At 39.2% G+C, this 17,173-nt stretch overlaps 1 protein-coding gene across 5 annotated transcripts in view; it reads right to left on the bottom strand.

Annotated features, from left to right (window-relative positions):
• The window catches only part of myocd (myocardin), a 32,531-nt gene that overhangs the window by 14,342 nt on the left and 1,016 nt on the right, over positions 1–17,173 (bottom strand). For 4 of the 5 annotated variants that reach the window (XM_015392822.1, XM_015392824.1, XM_015392825.1 and 1 more), the window contains exon 2: positions 10,477–10,542. The exons of the other annotated variant lie outside the window; for it this stretch is intronic. In XM_015392822.1, coding sequence (XP_015248308.1) covers positions 10,477–10,542 — 66 coding nt within the window. The remainder of the gene's footprint in view (positions 1–10,476; positions 10,543–17,173) is intronic. 5 annotated transcript variants of the gene reach the window in all.

Below are 17,173 nucleotides of genomic sequence, written 5' to 3'. Positions count from 1 at the left end.
CTGCCCCCAATGGAACACAGCGGTGGCAGCATCATGATCTGCAGTTTCTCTATTATAAAAAGCAAATATTGACATATAATTCACTCGTTCTTTGCAGCTGTGCTGCCCAAGCTTCAGTGCGGTAAGTTTTAGCATCAACTAAGTGCCCATGGTAGTCCCTTTCTGGATTACCTTTACCCTGCAGAAGCAGTTTAAACAAATGTCTCTGACTTTAGAGTCTGATAAAGAACAAAAAAAGGTAGAAATTCCTGTCTTAAAGCAACAACTGGTATCACATCTTAAAGTTACAGTCAAGAGCTGAGTGACGCCCTTAAATAAGAGGACAGAGCAGGCGTGTCCTTACTGACAGGGAGCCATCCTGTGACATTATGGAATGCATTAGTTCATTGATTAATTTTTTTTATGATTGAATAGGAGCGACAGTGGCGTTGGATGTAGGAGTTTGCCCTGAAATCGAAGGATTGACTCCGACTTTCAGTGTCGTTGTTTCCTTGGGCAATACACTTCACCTGCATTGTCTACTGATGGTGGTCAGAGGGCCCGGTGGCGCCAGTGTACGGCACCACCGCTTCTGTCAGTGAGGCCCAGGGCAGCTGTGGCTACAATGTAGTTTGCCACCATTAGTGTGTGTGTGAATGGGTGAATGACTGAATGTAGTGTAAAGCGCTTTGGTCAAGTCTCCTGACTTGACCAAAGCGCTATATAAGTACAGGCCATTTACCATGATTGAATAGATTTTTGCTGTTAAAGGTTTGGTTCTTGCTAGGAAACATTACAAGTGTTGTCAAAGCCTGCTGTGCCCAGGTAGAAAAAACCCAAATATGGTTGGGATCTGGTTTGTTTCTACTAACGATGAGAAGTGCATATTAAACAAAACTTTTATCATTGAAAAATTAAAACAAGAACATTAACATCAAGATTAGAGTAGGGCAGTATGGATGAGAGACGGGGGGAAAATGTAACAGGATGAGTAAAAAAAACAAACAAAATACAACTAAATTTTTAAGGTGTGGCATACACTGAGATATTTTCAACTGTTGCTTGCAGCCCCGACTCAAATTGTGCGAATTAACCAGAGTTCAAAAGTTCACAATTTGCGGTGTATGTCCTGAGACTTTACGATGCAACGCTCAGATGCAATCTGACTACTCACAATGTCCCTATTCAAAGACAGGTCAGGGTCTTGAATAATCCTGACATGCAAAGCAATAAATAGAGGTAGCATTAGAAGAAAAATCCTGTCACTGCTTCAGTTATGAGCCAAGATCAAAATATCGAACAGGTTTGATTTTCTTGAGACCCACGAGTTGTGATCTGGAGCTTGTCGTGAGGTGCCAGTCACCTCTGCCCCCCTTCTATACCGCATGACTCACAATTTGGACAGGAGTCGGCCTGTTCCCTAAACTTTTTTTTTTGCACGACTGGAAAATCGTGTCAAAAATGACTAAAAATAGCACAGCGTTTGCCGAGCTTTAGCGTTTATCAAAGTTACATTCAGGAATTAACTGGGGACCTTAAATCTGTGTTTTCAATGCCAGTTATTAGCTGGTTTGCTAATTTATTATAGTGATTAGTGAACACAGTCTTTCAGGCTTAGGTGTGTATTTCTTCTTAAACAACTGACAGACAATCACGAAGAAAGGAGGCAATCAGACATCAGACATACTTTACTCAAAGAGGCAAGAAGCCTTTAAGAAAAATGAGGAGAGATGGTCCCCTGATTAGATAGGCATTTTATCTGTAGAGCTTTTACCTCAAAAAAAGTAATTTCCAAACATCCATCCATCCATCTATTATCTGACACGCTTCTCCCAATTGGGGTGCTGGTGCCTACTCCTGTATCTCCAGCAGTCAATGGGCGAGAGGCGGGGTTACTTTCAAGCAATGATTTCTAAAATGTTACATTTGAAAAGTTTATTGGAATATTAATATTTATTGTTAATTTTTCTGGTCCTTTTATATTGTTTATATCAGTGCTGGAATTATATGGTATCTACCAAAATGGGGCCATATTCTCCAGCCCTATTTCACCCAAACTGAATCCTATTTTTTAACATTCCAGTGAGATCAAGAATATATGTAAATCAAGATTAGAATGGATTTATGACGGGACATTGATGATTTTTAATGATCTGACCAAAATTCAAAAATAAATCTGACAAAATGTCAGTAGGGTATCCTCAGACGTGCTGTGGACAGGAGATTCCCATGCAATCTAATAGAATTTGAGAACCTTTCCGTACAGAATGCACCAATATTGCAAATCTAGGATGTAAAATGCTGACAGACTATTATCAAAGACTAAATGCTGGAATAATTAATAACATGCATTACCAAAGTTTTACTTCAAAGGTATGAAAACATCCCGATCATTGATTTTGTTTCCCCCCCAACATATTATGACCCAATTATATTCTAGTCAGTCTCTATGAAATAAAAATGTTTTTAATATACCATGTTCTGTCTTTTTTTTTGTTCTGTCACAATTTTGTATTTTGATTTGTTTTACTGTTTTTAGCACATATTTTATTCCTTATACTGAATCTTGATTGGCATTATGAATAAAAAATATATATTCTATGAAATATTGAATTAAGATAATATATTACATTTATATTACATGTCCAACCCTAAAAAAATGAATTGCTTTTAACCCAATTTCTTAATTTTTTATTCCACATCCAGTTCTTGCACTTATTCTGGATGTTTAAACTACAGCTGAAGCACTACACATGCAGGCTTCTTTGATTCGCCTAATATTTAACATTGCTGGGCAGGTTTGGTTCTAATGTGTGCCCATCAAAGATTCAGAGTGTTAGAATAATAAGCAGAGAGATGTGGTTGGTTAGGACTTTTAACCTTCCACAGTCTTTTTCTCTCTGTTAAATCCAGAATAAATAATCAGGGTCGGGGGGAACCCTGCATGTATCTAAAGCATTCTGTGGGCTGAGTCAATTCCCAGCAGAGAACTGTGAAACTGTGAAACTAAATCAGTTTGATTATCTGAGCGTATGAAAAATACAAACACACTTATTCAGGCAAATATGATTTTAGTTGGAGATTTCAAAGAGATGGCATGGGATTGAGGTTGACTTAAAAAATAAAGATATCAAGCCTGGTGCTGGACATCTGAGGTGGAATAATACTGTTTAATGGGAACTTCATCAGATATTAAACAATTTATTTAAAAGTAAAAAAAATGTTTCCATTACAAAGAAAAGAGATATTTAATATTAAGTCTCAGATAAAGCAAATACTGTTCTTCATATCTCACTGAGATCAGTCCGATATCATTTCCACGATATCAGCTCTTCAGGCTTTTCTTTGCATGGTGCTTGCTTTCTTAGCATCTGTGTATTTTGATAGTTGCTCCTAGTGAGCAGAGTGTGAAGTGGCCACAGCTTGGCTCCCTGATGGTTCCAGCAATTCAAGTTTTCAATACATTGTACCTTTTGATGGCATCTGAGTTTAGCTGAAGATTCATGAGTTGTTTAGAAAAGCATAGCTAAGTTTATTTAGACAACCAGTCCTTTAAAATGTAGTCTATGGGCTATTTCTATCAAACTTTAGTGACCATAACAAAGAAGAGAGTAGTAGGATCAGCCTCAGTAAAATAGAGTTATATTAGCTAATGCCCTTCTTGTCAATGGAGATTTCCTACCCTAGTCCTTGCATCAATCCCCTGTGTTTGGTGCTCTTAAAAGAATGTTGAGGTTCCCCAAAGCTCCAATCTTGGACTACTTTCTTTATACCTGATTACTTTTTCATAAAGGTTAATAAACAACCTGTTTCAACATGAGTCTCCTCAATCAGATTATGAAAGATTACACTTGTGTGATGTAACTATGCTTATTAGGTGTCATAAAGTAAAACACATTTAATAATTCCTCTAAGCTTCCTCTAATATATTTTTGATGGATATTTTTAGAATTCACAATTTTTAAAAGATAAAGCAACATAAAGGCAAGAGGTAACAATATTTTCTGAATTAGTTGGTTGTTTTAATTGACAAGTTAAAGGTATGAAAGAGGATTTTTCTCAGAAATTAAGTGTCTAGATTAATCTAAAATGACTTAATTGATGGCTGGCATTCTTGCACTTATTGTCCCCCCCCCCAAAAAAAAATTAAATCCATAAACTCTGGCCACGTGATGGGGCCTACAAAACATTGGCTTACAAAACATGTACTTATGCAGGCTGCAAGCGTAACTCATATGCTTTTTGGCTGTTTTTAGCTATTTGTTCACTCTTTTGTGTAAACTGGAGCATCAACGGCCAAAAAGAATCCTGACAAACCAAACCTTTTTTCTATGCAATTGAATAGAGGAGAGAAATTGGGAGAGAACGGAGGCGGCTAACTGTGGGTTTAGGAGATTCTTTTTTAGAGATGGTGACCCCTAGTGAGCAAAGGGGTCGGAAAACGGATGCTTTGGTTGCAAAACCTCTACTAGACAGGTAAATTACATTTAATTCTGTAGTAAGTACAGTAAGTTGTAGCAGCAGCAGTGAGAACACACCAATATATTGTAAATATAACTTGCAGTGATAACGCCGGCAGAGATCTCTTCTTTTTATGGGGATTTCCTGCTGATAAGGTGCATCCTGGCACTTTGCTGCCTCTCTAGGTGAAATACAAGCGTACCGGCAGAGGGGTTTCCAGCATAGAGATAGATAGAGATTTTGTGAAGGAGGGGGCGCTGTCGCATGTGCATGATTCAAAAATACACAAACAGCCGTTGGACATATCTTCTACTACAAAATCATCTTTCCTGAGTTTATGACAAAAAAAGTATGAAGAACTTAGCAACCAACAAATTTTTACAGAATCTATACAATGAAATTGCTAATTTCACAAAATTAAGAAAAACAACAAAAAGAAGTTGTATAAAGGAGAAATAAACTGCAAAAATGGGTCTTCTGGGTGGACAAAATCATTGAGACTGATGTTACTAGAAAGCTGTGAAAGCACAGCTTCTAGATGTGGTAACATTGTGCCTGGGTATGGGTTTGTGGCTGCTATGTCTGTGCAAAATGAAATGTTTTTAATGTGTTGACACAATTTACATAAAAAAAAGCCATGTATGGGATTGATAAGCTTCATACAACACAATGAAATGTTTGCCTACGATCAAAAATATTTGAATATTAGACAAAATGGTGGTAGTGTGATAGTTTGAACCCTGACGGATTGCCGTAGATTCAAATAACTCAAAATTTCTCAAAAAGTAGATAATCTCAAATCGGACCAGCTCCCCAGTTTGTGACCTTAAGCTTAGAAATCTTAAAGTACATCATTGGCTTAATAAACTATTACCCATAGGAGAAGGTGTTGGCAAAGTCTGGTCAAGTCCTGATTAAAATTTGAAAAAGATACCATGGCATCCATTCATGATAGCTGAAAAGTGCCTGGATGGTCTTGAGATTTTCTTCCTGTATGAAATTTATTTGTTTTAAAAAGTATAGAAGGGACAAACAAAACTTTAAAGAAGAGTTTTCGAAAGGGAAAAACATTTCCTCCCAGCACTCTATGCTTGCTGAATGACAGTAAGAGGGAAGCTGGACGGGATATCACTGTTCCCATCCAGGTTTTAAGCATCTCTGCCCCGAAGACGAGGGTTTTGAAAGCATAAGCAGGAAAAAGCACTGTAAACCTGCAGCCAGCTACGGCTCTATTATCTTTATGAGGAAATATTAGATTGGATGTGTGTGTGGAGTCAGACCTGAGGCCAGCAGGGAGACAGTGTGCTTCTATGCGGGCCACACGCCGGTCAGGCCTGAGAGGCTGGGGTGGATTCTTGAATAGTCTAATAAACACCAGATGTTCCCTGGGTAATGTATACACAGACCCTGTGCCGTGTCCATCTCCCCAGCAGGAATAACACAGCAAGGCAGAGGCAGCCAGCGTTTGAAGATTCACATCTACAGAAGCAGCAGCAGGAGGAGGACAGAACTGTGTTGCCTTTGGAAATGTCTTATTTTTGGTGCTGTTGACAGAGTTCTGAACGTGAAAGTGTGATAAGAAATCTGTGGCATGGGTGAAAGAAACATCCAAACAAACAGTTCAAGCTTAATTCTCTTGCATCTGCGCCACTGCTTGCATCCGAGAGATAAACAGCCAATTGAAATTTCTTTTTTGAAAGCAAGCTTGGGTTCCCGTCCACCAATTGTGTTTCCCCTTGTTGCCTTATCTGTGACAGACTCCTAGAAACTGATAGGGTCTAGCCGGACCTCTGGATTCCTTTCCCCCGCACACTTACTAGGGCTTTATCTGGAGGCTGGAGCCTCTGTGAAATGGCAAACGGTGCCAGAGATATCATTCAGCAAATCCCTGCAACCCATGTCCCACATATTTACTGCTCTGATTCTGCAGGGGAAAAAGAGGCACTGACCTTCCTAAATGCAACTGCCACGACCACATTGCTTTTATGGAAAATTTGTTCAATAAAATTCATTCTAACTCAGGGCTTAACTCAGCTAACCCCTTATTATGTGAAAGAACAGACAGAAAATAATGCATAACTTGGATGTCAATGATGCATGAATCTCAGTTTCTATAAAGCAAAAACCTAAAAAGTGTGGAATGCATTTTTTTCCCGCCATTCCTGCCTTAATTCTTAAGGAATCACCTTTTTGCTCTGCAAATTCAAAACTGGAGCTTTCACTCAATTTTCTTAGTAAAGAGATCATTATAAACCACTTTATGTTGCCGTACAGAGAAAAAAACAATGTTCATTATGTAATACACTAAAATGCTAGAAGTTAATTGTTATCTCCCTTGTAATGATTTATTCTGCTTCCCATATATGTGTGTGTGTCATTTCGGCTGCTCCCATTTCCAGGGATCGCCACAGCAAGTCACTACAGCTTGTTAGACTTGGCAGAGTTTTTATGCAGGATGCCCTTCCTAAAGGAAAAGGCATTTAAACCCAGGTTTCCTCATTATAGTCACAGTTTAACCACTTTTTAATGGGGATTCTTTCCCATGAATATTCAAAAGTATATATTTTTATCCTGGGTTTCGTTGCAGTTACAGTTGAACAGAATTCCTACAAGAGCTGCAGTGCTTTGCTGATCTAAGTATTACGAAGCCCCATAAATCGCAGGAACAACGAAGATTTAGGAGAATACTCTGTGAGCATAGGCCTGCATGTCATCATAGCTGTGACTTATGTGACATTAAAAGAACAAAGCCTTCGTCTTGTAAATGGCAGTTCTCTCTGCACGTTGTCGTCCTCGGGTGTGCCTTCACTTTGATTGAGCGCGGTCCTGTAAACAGGTCCTCTCTCTGAATCCTGCCCAAATGCTCGCAGCCTCCTCTGAGGCAGAGAGCCTCTTCCATCAGGAGAACATTCCTGAGCGGTCACTCACCAACCTGACCGCCTTCTTGCTGTTTGAAGCCACCAACTGTCTCGCGCTGCTTTCTGGCTGGATACATCCACCTGCTTCAGCTTTAGATCGGCCTTTTGACCGGAGTTCATTTTTATTTAAATCTATTTGTAACATCAATTCTTTACCTTCCATAGTTTCACAGTTATATTTTATTCAACCTCAGCTTCACTGATGGTAGATCATGCCGCTTGCTCTTTTTTTAAGGAAAATCAATCCCTAAAAAGTAACAAAAAAAAAAAAAAAGAAAAATCTACTTATAACAGTTAATGTGCAAGTGATAATAAAAATCAGCTGGTACTGCTCTTGTCCATGAACACCACAAAAAAAAAGGAGAGGTGAAAGAAATCTACCAATGCTGTTCTTTAACCAGAAAATATAGAGGTAGAGGTCTCCTCAAGATCAATAAAACACTTGTATACTTGCCAACAAAACCCAATGACCTTCTTAGTAATTCAGTAAAGATTAAGATCAACTTTGAAACGTCTTCAAACTTGGAAAAAAAGTACAGTGGTTTTGTTTTTTAACCCTTTTTTTGTAGAATGACTATGACCTGGATGACTGAGAATCTTCACCAGCATCAGGTTTCCTAACCAGGATGAAAAGTTCATCTCAGAATCTAAGGTTCAGACACCAGTCTGGACCTGGTTTCCAACACCCTAAAGCAAACTTTACTAGAATTGCTGATAAATATTTGATCCCTTGATTCTATTCTATCTTGATTATTAAAAGCCGTTTTTGGACCCCTTTCTCTCGACCACCACGCCATAGGTGTTGTCACAGTTTTGCCACAGGTAAGTCACCTTCAATGTACAAGTAATGTCCATTGCCTTAAGTGTTGAATCTGTGTCATTTACCCACTGGCCCTTACCAATGACTGAAAGATCAGAGAAGCAAATGGCCATGTCTTAGAAATAAGGTAAGAAACTCCATCATCTCCGTTTTGAAGAACCTCCGTTACATCGTGCTAGAAGGAGACTGAAGGGCAGACCCAGAACACATTGGAAGGATTATATATGCCCTCTGTCCTGGGAATTTCTTGGAATCTCTCAGAACATTCTGGAAAGATGTGAAGGTGTAGGGATGTTGGAAGTTCAGATGCATGAGGGAAGCAGCCACATTTGAAAGTTTATGTTAGCCAAGTATATCCATCCATCCATCCATCCATCCATTTTCTGTCACACTTATCCTAAGCTGGGTCGCGAGGGGTGCTGGTGCCTATCTCTAGGCAGGGTACTCCCTGGACAGGTCGTCAATCCATCGCAGGACAACACAAACATTGATTTAAAGAAACCAATGAACCTAACAGTCATGTTTTTGGACTGTGGGAGGAAGCCATAGTACCCAGAGAGAACCCACGCATGCTCAGGGAGAACATACAAACTCCATGAAGAAAAACCAGGAATTGAACCCAGATCTTCTTGCTTCAAGGCAGCAGTGCTACCCACTGCAGCACTGAGCAGCCCTAACCAAGTATAATACTTTGTAAATTAATAATCACTCCCCTTGGCAGTTTTTAATTTTTTGTTTCCTCACAATATAGTATACTTGATAATTGATTATTGTGTTCCTAAAAACAGACATTACAGTCTTGTCAAATGTTGCAACTTCTTTGAAGTTACTTTTGGTCTATAATTAGAGGTGCAATAGTTAACTTAAAAAAAAGAACCTGACAGTACAATACAGACAGATAATAAAAAAAAGAAAAAAAAAAGAAAAAAAAAAAGCTGCACTGGCTCCTTCTATTGGTCCTATTTCAATTTAGTGGCAGTGGGAATGTCTTTGGAGTGTCAATCACACTCCTGTACATGCTGCTCACACCTCTCAAAGTGTACAACTGATACTAGTGTTCAATATCAAGATTACCGGTATGCTGCAGCTGTGCTTCACTGAAAAGTATATCCTACCAGTGAATATGTCCCAGCTGCTTATCGGCTATTATCAGTGGCCTTGCTAATTAGCCTGAGCTTTCATAGCAGTCTCTGCTGTGGGGGGTGGGGGTGGGGGGTGTTGTGTAGGAAGGGGTTGTAAGCGCAGTGATTGCTAAGGGGAGGGACCTCTTATGCTTAACTATTCAAACAGAACTCACTGAAATAATGCCCTTTTTGCCCAGTCTGGGATTTCCATTTAGTCTCCCTCTCTTGTTGGCTTGGTTATATCATGTTCTTTTCATTTAAAGATAATAGATTTGATGGCACTCTTTGGGAACATCAAATATGATACTTTTTTAAACCCTGCCTTGACTTGTACAATTCAATTCAATTCAATTCAGTTTATTTATATAGTGGAAATTCACAACACATGTCATCTCAATTCACTTTACAATTCACCAGATCATACCGTCAAATTGATTCAAAGTTTTCTATCTAAGAAAACCAGTTGATTGCATCAACTCATTGACTCAAATGCAATCCCTCACACTAAGCATGCTTGGAGCGACAGTGGAGAGGAAAAACTCCCTTTAACAGGAAGAAACCTCCAGCAGAACCAGGCTCAGTGTGAGCGGCCATACAACAATATAACTTTGTTCCTGGCTTGTTTGGAAAGCTCTTTGGTTATCTTGGTGTTATGCCTCATGCTTAGTAGCACTGAGGCCTCTGGGGCCTTTCAGAAAAGTTCTGATTATTATGACAGATAATGTGACACTTTGACTGCACAGAGATGGGCTAATTCAGCATACTATTTCCCTTTTGAAGGTAATTGGTGACGCCAGAAGCTTTAAGGGACTTCATAGGACAGGGGTTGGATAGATATGCAAATTTATTCTTTAGTTATTCTTTTGCATATTTTTTTTCTTATTTAATTTCACAAACCTAAACTGCTTAGTGCAGATACATCAAATAGTTGTGATTAAAAGATATTTAAATTATGGAATGTTAAAAGAAAAAAACTGAATGAGGGTGAATAATTTTTTTAAAGGCTTTATATTCCCTGGGAAAAAAACAGCAAATTTTCCTGCTGATCAAATCCACATACATATAAATGTTACAGTGAGTCCTGCTCTTTCTGCTGTGGACAAAAAGTGTGAGGGAGGAAAGGTATGTGTGTTCATGAAGGTGAGGCATTTCAGTGCTGGAAGACGTTACTCACGAGGCATGATGCCCTGGTTTGCCAGCTGCTCTCGTGTCCTCCTCTGCTGAAGTCTTAACTGTAGCACTGATAGAAAGAGAACAGAAGGAGCACAGGAAAGAGGAAAGGAGGTGTGAGGAGGCAGGTGAGGGAAAGAGGAAAATAAAAAGAAGAAGCTGTTTCAGAATCATCTGAGTTTAATCAACCTGCATGATGAAGCTCCTTATAAGAGCCGGGGTGTACAATTCAAGAAATAAATACTTTAAAAATCACTTTCAAATATAGCTCACATGTTTCAAACCCCCCTTTGCAAAATGAACGTGCACACACCATCGACATAGAAAGAAAATAAGAGATTGAAAGCGATTTGATTTATTTTGTCTGTAAATATTTTGTCCCTCTAAGGAGGAGCATCAACTGCCTTTTTTTCTGTATTACAAAAGCCCCCACACCCATCATGATTTAAGCCATTAGAATGCAATGTATGCCTGAAAGAAGGAAACTCTCATATTCAAATTTATCATGTTTCTTTAACCAACAGATAATGAAAGCAGTGTTTCATTTTCCTTTTCAAAGCTAAATAAACCTGTGCTCTATTCCTTCTCTCATAGTTTTCCAACCAACACTGAAAAAATAATGCAAACACTTTTGGCATATACTTAGTCATATTTAGTTACTTTAACTTTAGTTCAAATTGTTTTATGTCCTACCTTGCTAACATGAAAAAAAATTGTTAAAGTAACTAAATATGATTAAGTATATTCCAAAAAAAGGTGCATTATTTTTTTTTACAGTGAAGGAAACTCTACATTAAAGACTTTGTGTGACTTTTTTTAAATTGTACAACTCTTTAAGTGGGTTGAGATATTTAGGACCAATATCAGAGAAAAGATTAATGGTATGTTTTGTAATATAGATGCCCTTTTCTTTATTACCAATGGAAGGATCAAAGCTTGATGCATAATAGCACCAGGAAAAAATTACAATCTATGGCTGTGTTAATGATAAAGCTGTTTTATTTTCCATCTACCTGGGTGCATCTTGAAAGCATTTTTCAAAAACTGAAGCTTTGTCAACCAATATTGCTCTGAAAAAAATAATGCAACCACTTTTGACATTTACTTAATCATATCAAGTTACTTTAACACAATCATTTTATGCCCTATTCTGCTAATATCAAACAGTTGTGTTAAACTAACTAAATATGATTAAGTAAATGCAAAAACGGTTGCATTATTTTTATAGTATTTATCATAAGCATGTAGATGTTTCATTCCAGGGATTCAGCTTTTTTATGACCCTGAAAACTTGCTTGCCCAGAGTTCATTGCTGCAGGACACTTTGCATGAATAGGTTGTTACTTCTACTATCATGCATGGACCTGCATGCTAGCTGAAAACTCACTTACAATGATTTACTGCCCCCCAAAGGCCTGGAGGGTGAAATTTACTGTCTTAGTCTTGTTAAATGTAACAGAACTAAAATTGAGCACCTCTGTGTTTTGCTAAATTGCGATAAAATTCCAAGTGCAATTAATTGTCCAACCTTAATCACTGCCTTTAGTTGCTCAAAATAAATAGGATTAATAACAGCAAACTTGGTTTGAACTAGCTACACTGTTTAGTTCATCCAAGTCAAGACAATAAGACTATCCTAATTTTCTTCACTCATAATTTGCTCAATAAATTCTGATATTATGTAAATAGTATTCTAACATAACATATTATGACATATAATTGTTAGACCAACACCCAAAAAATCTACAAAAACTGTTAAATTTTTCATTATCAAGATGGAAACTATTATAAAACAGCCTTTTCCTGTGACAGAAATATTTATTAAAGCAAGATTAAAGAAAATAAACAAAAACAAATGTGATTTCATGAACTGAATGTATGGGATAAATATTGTCTGAATTACGTTGTTTACAGAATGCACTCAAAAAGATATCTCTAAATACCATAGTTGCCGACAAAGCAAGGACTGAGTCCAATCAGGTGCTCTCTTTCACAGCACACCATTTCTCTTGCACCATCAGTACCATGCATGTCCACATATGCATAAAGAAAACATACATACACTCACACACACATGCAAAACAAAACTGCTTTCTGACAAATATTTCTGCGAACAGGATGTAGGGAAAGATAAACACAGCTCCTGGCTTTTAAACAGATCTGCAAGGCAGTGTGTGGTCCACGGCATGTGTGTACAACTCTCCCTGCTGTGTCTGCATGTGCATGTGCAGAAGTGGCCTAGGTGGGAGCTGGAGGTCGTAAACAAGAGCCTCCTCTGTGTCTGTTGGTCTGCTTGCGTCCGTTCCTTTCGTCTTTTTGTCTCCGTGTGCTTTTTCTCCTGGCCGTTATCTGGAGGTCTCCTGGTCTGATCCTGGTGTCTGAGACACAAGTATGAAATGTTCCCGCTCCGCCTGATCACGCTCTGTTCATCTCCTCTATTGTTAATCATCTCGCTCAGGTGGTTTCAATTCCTGCTCTTCTGGCTGCACATGTCAGGAAAAAGCTCCAGCTTTTTTAACGGTTCCAGTTTGACGTGGAGCGGAGCTCGTTCACCACAGCGCGGCTCTATCACTGAAGAGCACCTCAATTATGTAACACCAGACCCGTCCCTTCTTCATCTGACATCTGCTTTAGTTTACAGCAAGAGAGGGGTCACGACCTGTAGCTCACTACATCACAGAGAGCAAACACAGGCATTAGTCGCTGACTGGAAGCTGACCAAAACATGCAACTGATACAGCCACTGTCAAGGACGTTTTTCTGTTGACTGCTGCAGGAGGACCAGCCTCCTCTGTGTACATTTGTTTCTTGGAGAAAATGCTAGCTGAGAACTACAATATGATTAATAATGGAAGCTAATTTGTTTCTTTTCCCTTTACTTTTTATTTCTTAAAGGGAAAGTGTGGATTTAAAAAAAATATCACAGTTTATTCACTAACTCAGACTTATAAAAACACTTCTTGTCAATGTATCTCATGATCCTACTATTATTTTAGTTGCCCTGTTGAATAGGGGCACCCCACTGGCTGCAGTAGCAAATGTCTGTGCTTTATGATTTAGAATAGAATTCAACTATATTGTCATTACACTGTCACAAGTACAAAGTAAAGAAATTCACTCTTTGCATTTAACCTATCCCCTTTGGAGAGCAGTGGACTGCCATTGTGTGGCACCTGGGAGTTAAGGGTCTTTCTCAGGGACCCAGAGTGGCAATCTGTAGGAGTGGGGCTTGAACTCACCACATCTCGGACTCAAGTGCACTGCCCCAACCACAAGGCCACCACTGCCCTGCCAATTTATACTAAAGGAAGAAAGCAACAGAGCTTCAGGTAAGAAGTTTACTGTTTATGCCTTACAGTCAGAAGAAATCCAAGGCATACAACTTTAAAAAGCTTAACTCGAGTCTCACTTAGTTCATTTGTTCCATATCCGCAAACCAAATCCTAAAAAATAAACCCTGAAGCATTCTTTCTGAACACCTCAGGTACTGCCTTCAAGCCGTTTTAACAAGTATGTATGTCGGTCAGCCTTAATCTCCTTGACACATGCAGGTTTTATGTCTTATTTTCTTTGAGAAAGCAACACTGAAAAATTATCCCGCTCTACATTGTGCTTACTGACAGGTTATCAATAACTGTGCCTAAGAAAGCACAGCAGCTGCCATACAGTCTGTTCTTTCTCCAAAGTGTTGCCTTGTTTCGTACTGCAGAGCGCACAGAGAGCCGAGCCGGGCCGAGCCGTGTAATCAGAGATAGCTGAAACATACTGTTGACTTTGAAACCCCAGTCATTTGTTTCAGCCTAGGATGTCTTGATAACAAAGGACATAAAAATCGACGGTCGCATTCGACAGTTGATTTATTGTCCATTTCTGTGCCTCCCTCAGAACAACCAGCCCTGACATCACACTTTTACGCCAGAACTCAGACAAACTTAGAAGAACGGCCGCATTTGTCAACCACATGCCCCTAAGCTTTCCCTGACACAGACAGGAATGTGTCGCTGACAGATGTATGAGCATTGCTGTCTACAATCTCATAAACAGGTGTTTCCAAATGAAGCATAAGGTTTATTTTGCTCTAATACCTCTGTATGAACTCAAAATCCACCTTAAAACACTGTGAGCATATCTTACCACAATGCTTTGGCCATTTAAGAGTCAGACTTATGAACAAGAGCCAGAGTCTGACTGTAGGGGAGAAAGCACTCCACTATAAAAGTGGAAGAAAGAAAAAAAAAAGACAGGAACAGTTAAGGTTTTTCTTTATGTGCAGCCAGAATGCCATTCACTGTCAGAACACTGTAGTACATGTTGCCTGGTTGTACAAGCTATTTAAATGTGCTTAGTGTAAAACTATTGAAGCTTAATCAAAGTAATACAATATAGTTTACTGACACAATAATGTGCATTATTTGTAACAGCCTCCTAAACCTCACTAAATGAGTGGCAAACATAACATTAAAGTAAACCACATTTATATAAAAGGGTATTCTGAGTCATTTTATGTCTTTACTTTTAGTTTTTATTAACATTTTTAGAGATTCCTCAGAGATGAACTAGTGATAAGTTACTGATTAAAAGAGTAATGTTTCCATAAGTATGTAGATGATTTACAAGGAGGTGGTATATTCACACAATCACCAGGGGGAATAGCCAGTGGCATCATGAAACAAGTGTTGGCAGGCAGTAACCAAACCACCAAACGGTCAGTTGTAACACAAAGTGAAGGTTACCAGTCACATAGAATTCTTCTAGACACAGAGAATCACCCATAGTTGTTTTATGTTGAGGAATCTTATAAAAGCTTTACATAAACGTTAGAGGATCCAGTGTGATATTTTTAGATGGGGAATGCCCATTGGGTTCAAATCTGTAAATAGCTATTTCTGCTGCATCTACCAGGTTTCCTCTGTTTGTTTACTAAATGCTGATTTATACTCAGAAACCATTGTCTGTGTGGGTCGCAGTTAACGCAGATTTGCCCCGCCCCTTCTGCAGACTCTCTGCTGCACCTTTCCAAAACTGTAGGTGACCGCAGACAGGAGGCCTCTGATTGGTCAGCCCTACATCCACTCTACACTATGCGTATTTCCTGTTTTGTACCTTACAGGTTTGTTTTGTTTTTATGACCACCATTTTGGAAAACAACTCGTGAAGATGGACCAGCTAGAAGAGCGAGGTGCGCAAGAAAGCTGGGACCCTTTTTCCACCTAGATTCCCACTATTTTTCGCCTTCATGTCCCTCTGTTGTCGAACAAACTTGCCACCACTTCCTCACCGCCTCGGCCGTATCTAGACCCACACCACTTCATGATTGTCCCTCTTGCGTTGTAGCGTGGAATAACATAGCGCAGACCAGGCTTCAATGCAACAAGCTCACTGCGACACACTGCCGTTTAGTGTCCAGATGCAACTGCTTGGTTTGTTGGACTCATTAATCAACCTCTTATATCACCTATGCCAGTTTTGGGCGTACCAGCTCCTTATCAATCAAATCATTCACACAACCTAAAACTGGTCTGTAAAAGAAACAAATTATGTCCAAATTGGTAATTTTTTATTGTATTTGTGTATCTTAAGTAAATCCTACACTGCAGTACTAAAAGTTTTTTTGATCGGGTTTGGGTCCTTAAAAAAGTACAACTTAAGAGGACATGTTTTAATGTCCCTGCATGTATATTAAGAACATCGGCCACTACTGTTTGGGCTGTTAATCAATTCAGTATGAGCAATAGCCAGTGACATACTTAAAGAAAACCGTACGCACCATGGGAGCTTATAAATGAGATCTTTATCCCTCCTTTAAGCTTCCACAAAGCAGAGGCAGTTCCCATGGCTTCAGTAACACAGCCAAAGTGTGGTGCATACAGAGGCAGTGGAGATAGTCAGTTTTCACATAGAGAGCTAAACGTTCCCTTAGGCGACAGGCAAGTAGCGGCGGTTCCCATGGCTGGGATCATGTAGTTCAAGCGTGGTGGAAAAGTATCAACAATTGCTGGTTTTCACAGGGCACTGAATGTCACTCAGAGTGCTGCAGCTTAAAGAAAACTGTAAATTCTACACAGGCTGATTGTGTCAGACTCCCTCCTGTCTTCAGCAGTTAGCACATAGAGATTTACAGGCCGTCTTTCTTCTGTTAGCTCACTCATGCACTCATAAATCAGCTCGAACGGTCACGTCGGTTGTTATATGTATCACCCGGTATTAACTCCTCTGACTGTAACATCAAGCGGACTTTAGTTTAGAGTTGTTATCTCTACATCTGTGCTGCATTAGCCCTTCAGAGCATTTGGGTTAGAGCAACACAGCCTCTCTAGCAGCTTTGAGAGAAAGGATTTGTTACAGGAGTATTCTTTTTTTTAAGAAATATCCCACAGCACAGACTGTTCATTTCCATCAAGCTTCTGTACATCAGACGCCTCAAAGGAAAAGGGACATTTGGCCTACAATCTCTGGAATGCAGTAACCACTGACCGGCAAGAGTGGAAGCTTGAAGAAGAAAACTACTCTCCACACCCACTTACTCTCCTTGCATTGTTTAATTTGGAGCCACAGCACTGATGCTCACTACCATCAGTTACATTTTCCTCAGGGAGGTGGCAGTGTTGAACAGAGTACACACAGTACAGTCGTATAGCAGAAACACACACAAAGGATCACAAATTGTGCTTTTAAATATAAACCAAAGTGTATGAACAAGA

Source organism: Cyprinodon variegatus, unplaced genomic scaffold (assembly GCF_000732505.1).
Source record: "Cyprinodon variegatus isolate N-32 unplaced genomic scaffold, C_variegatus-1.0 Scaffold608, whole genome shotgun sequence".
Lineage (NCBI taxonomy): Eukaryota > Metazoa > Chordata > Actinopteri > Cyprinodontiformes > Cyprinodontidae > Cyprinodon > Cyprinodon variegatus.
The sequence above is the reverse complement of the archived record's forward strand: the minus strand, read 5'-3'. Positions and strand labels throughout refer to the sequence as shown.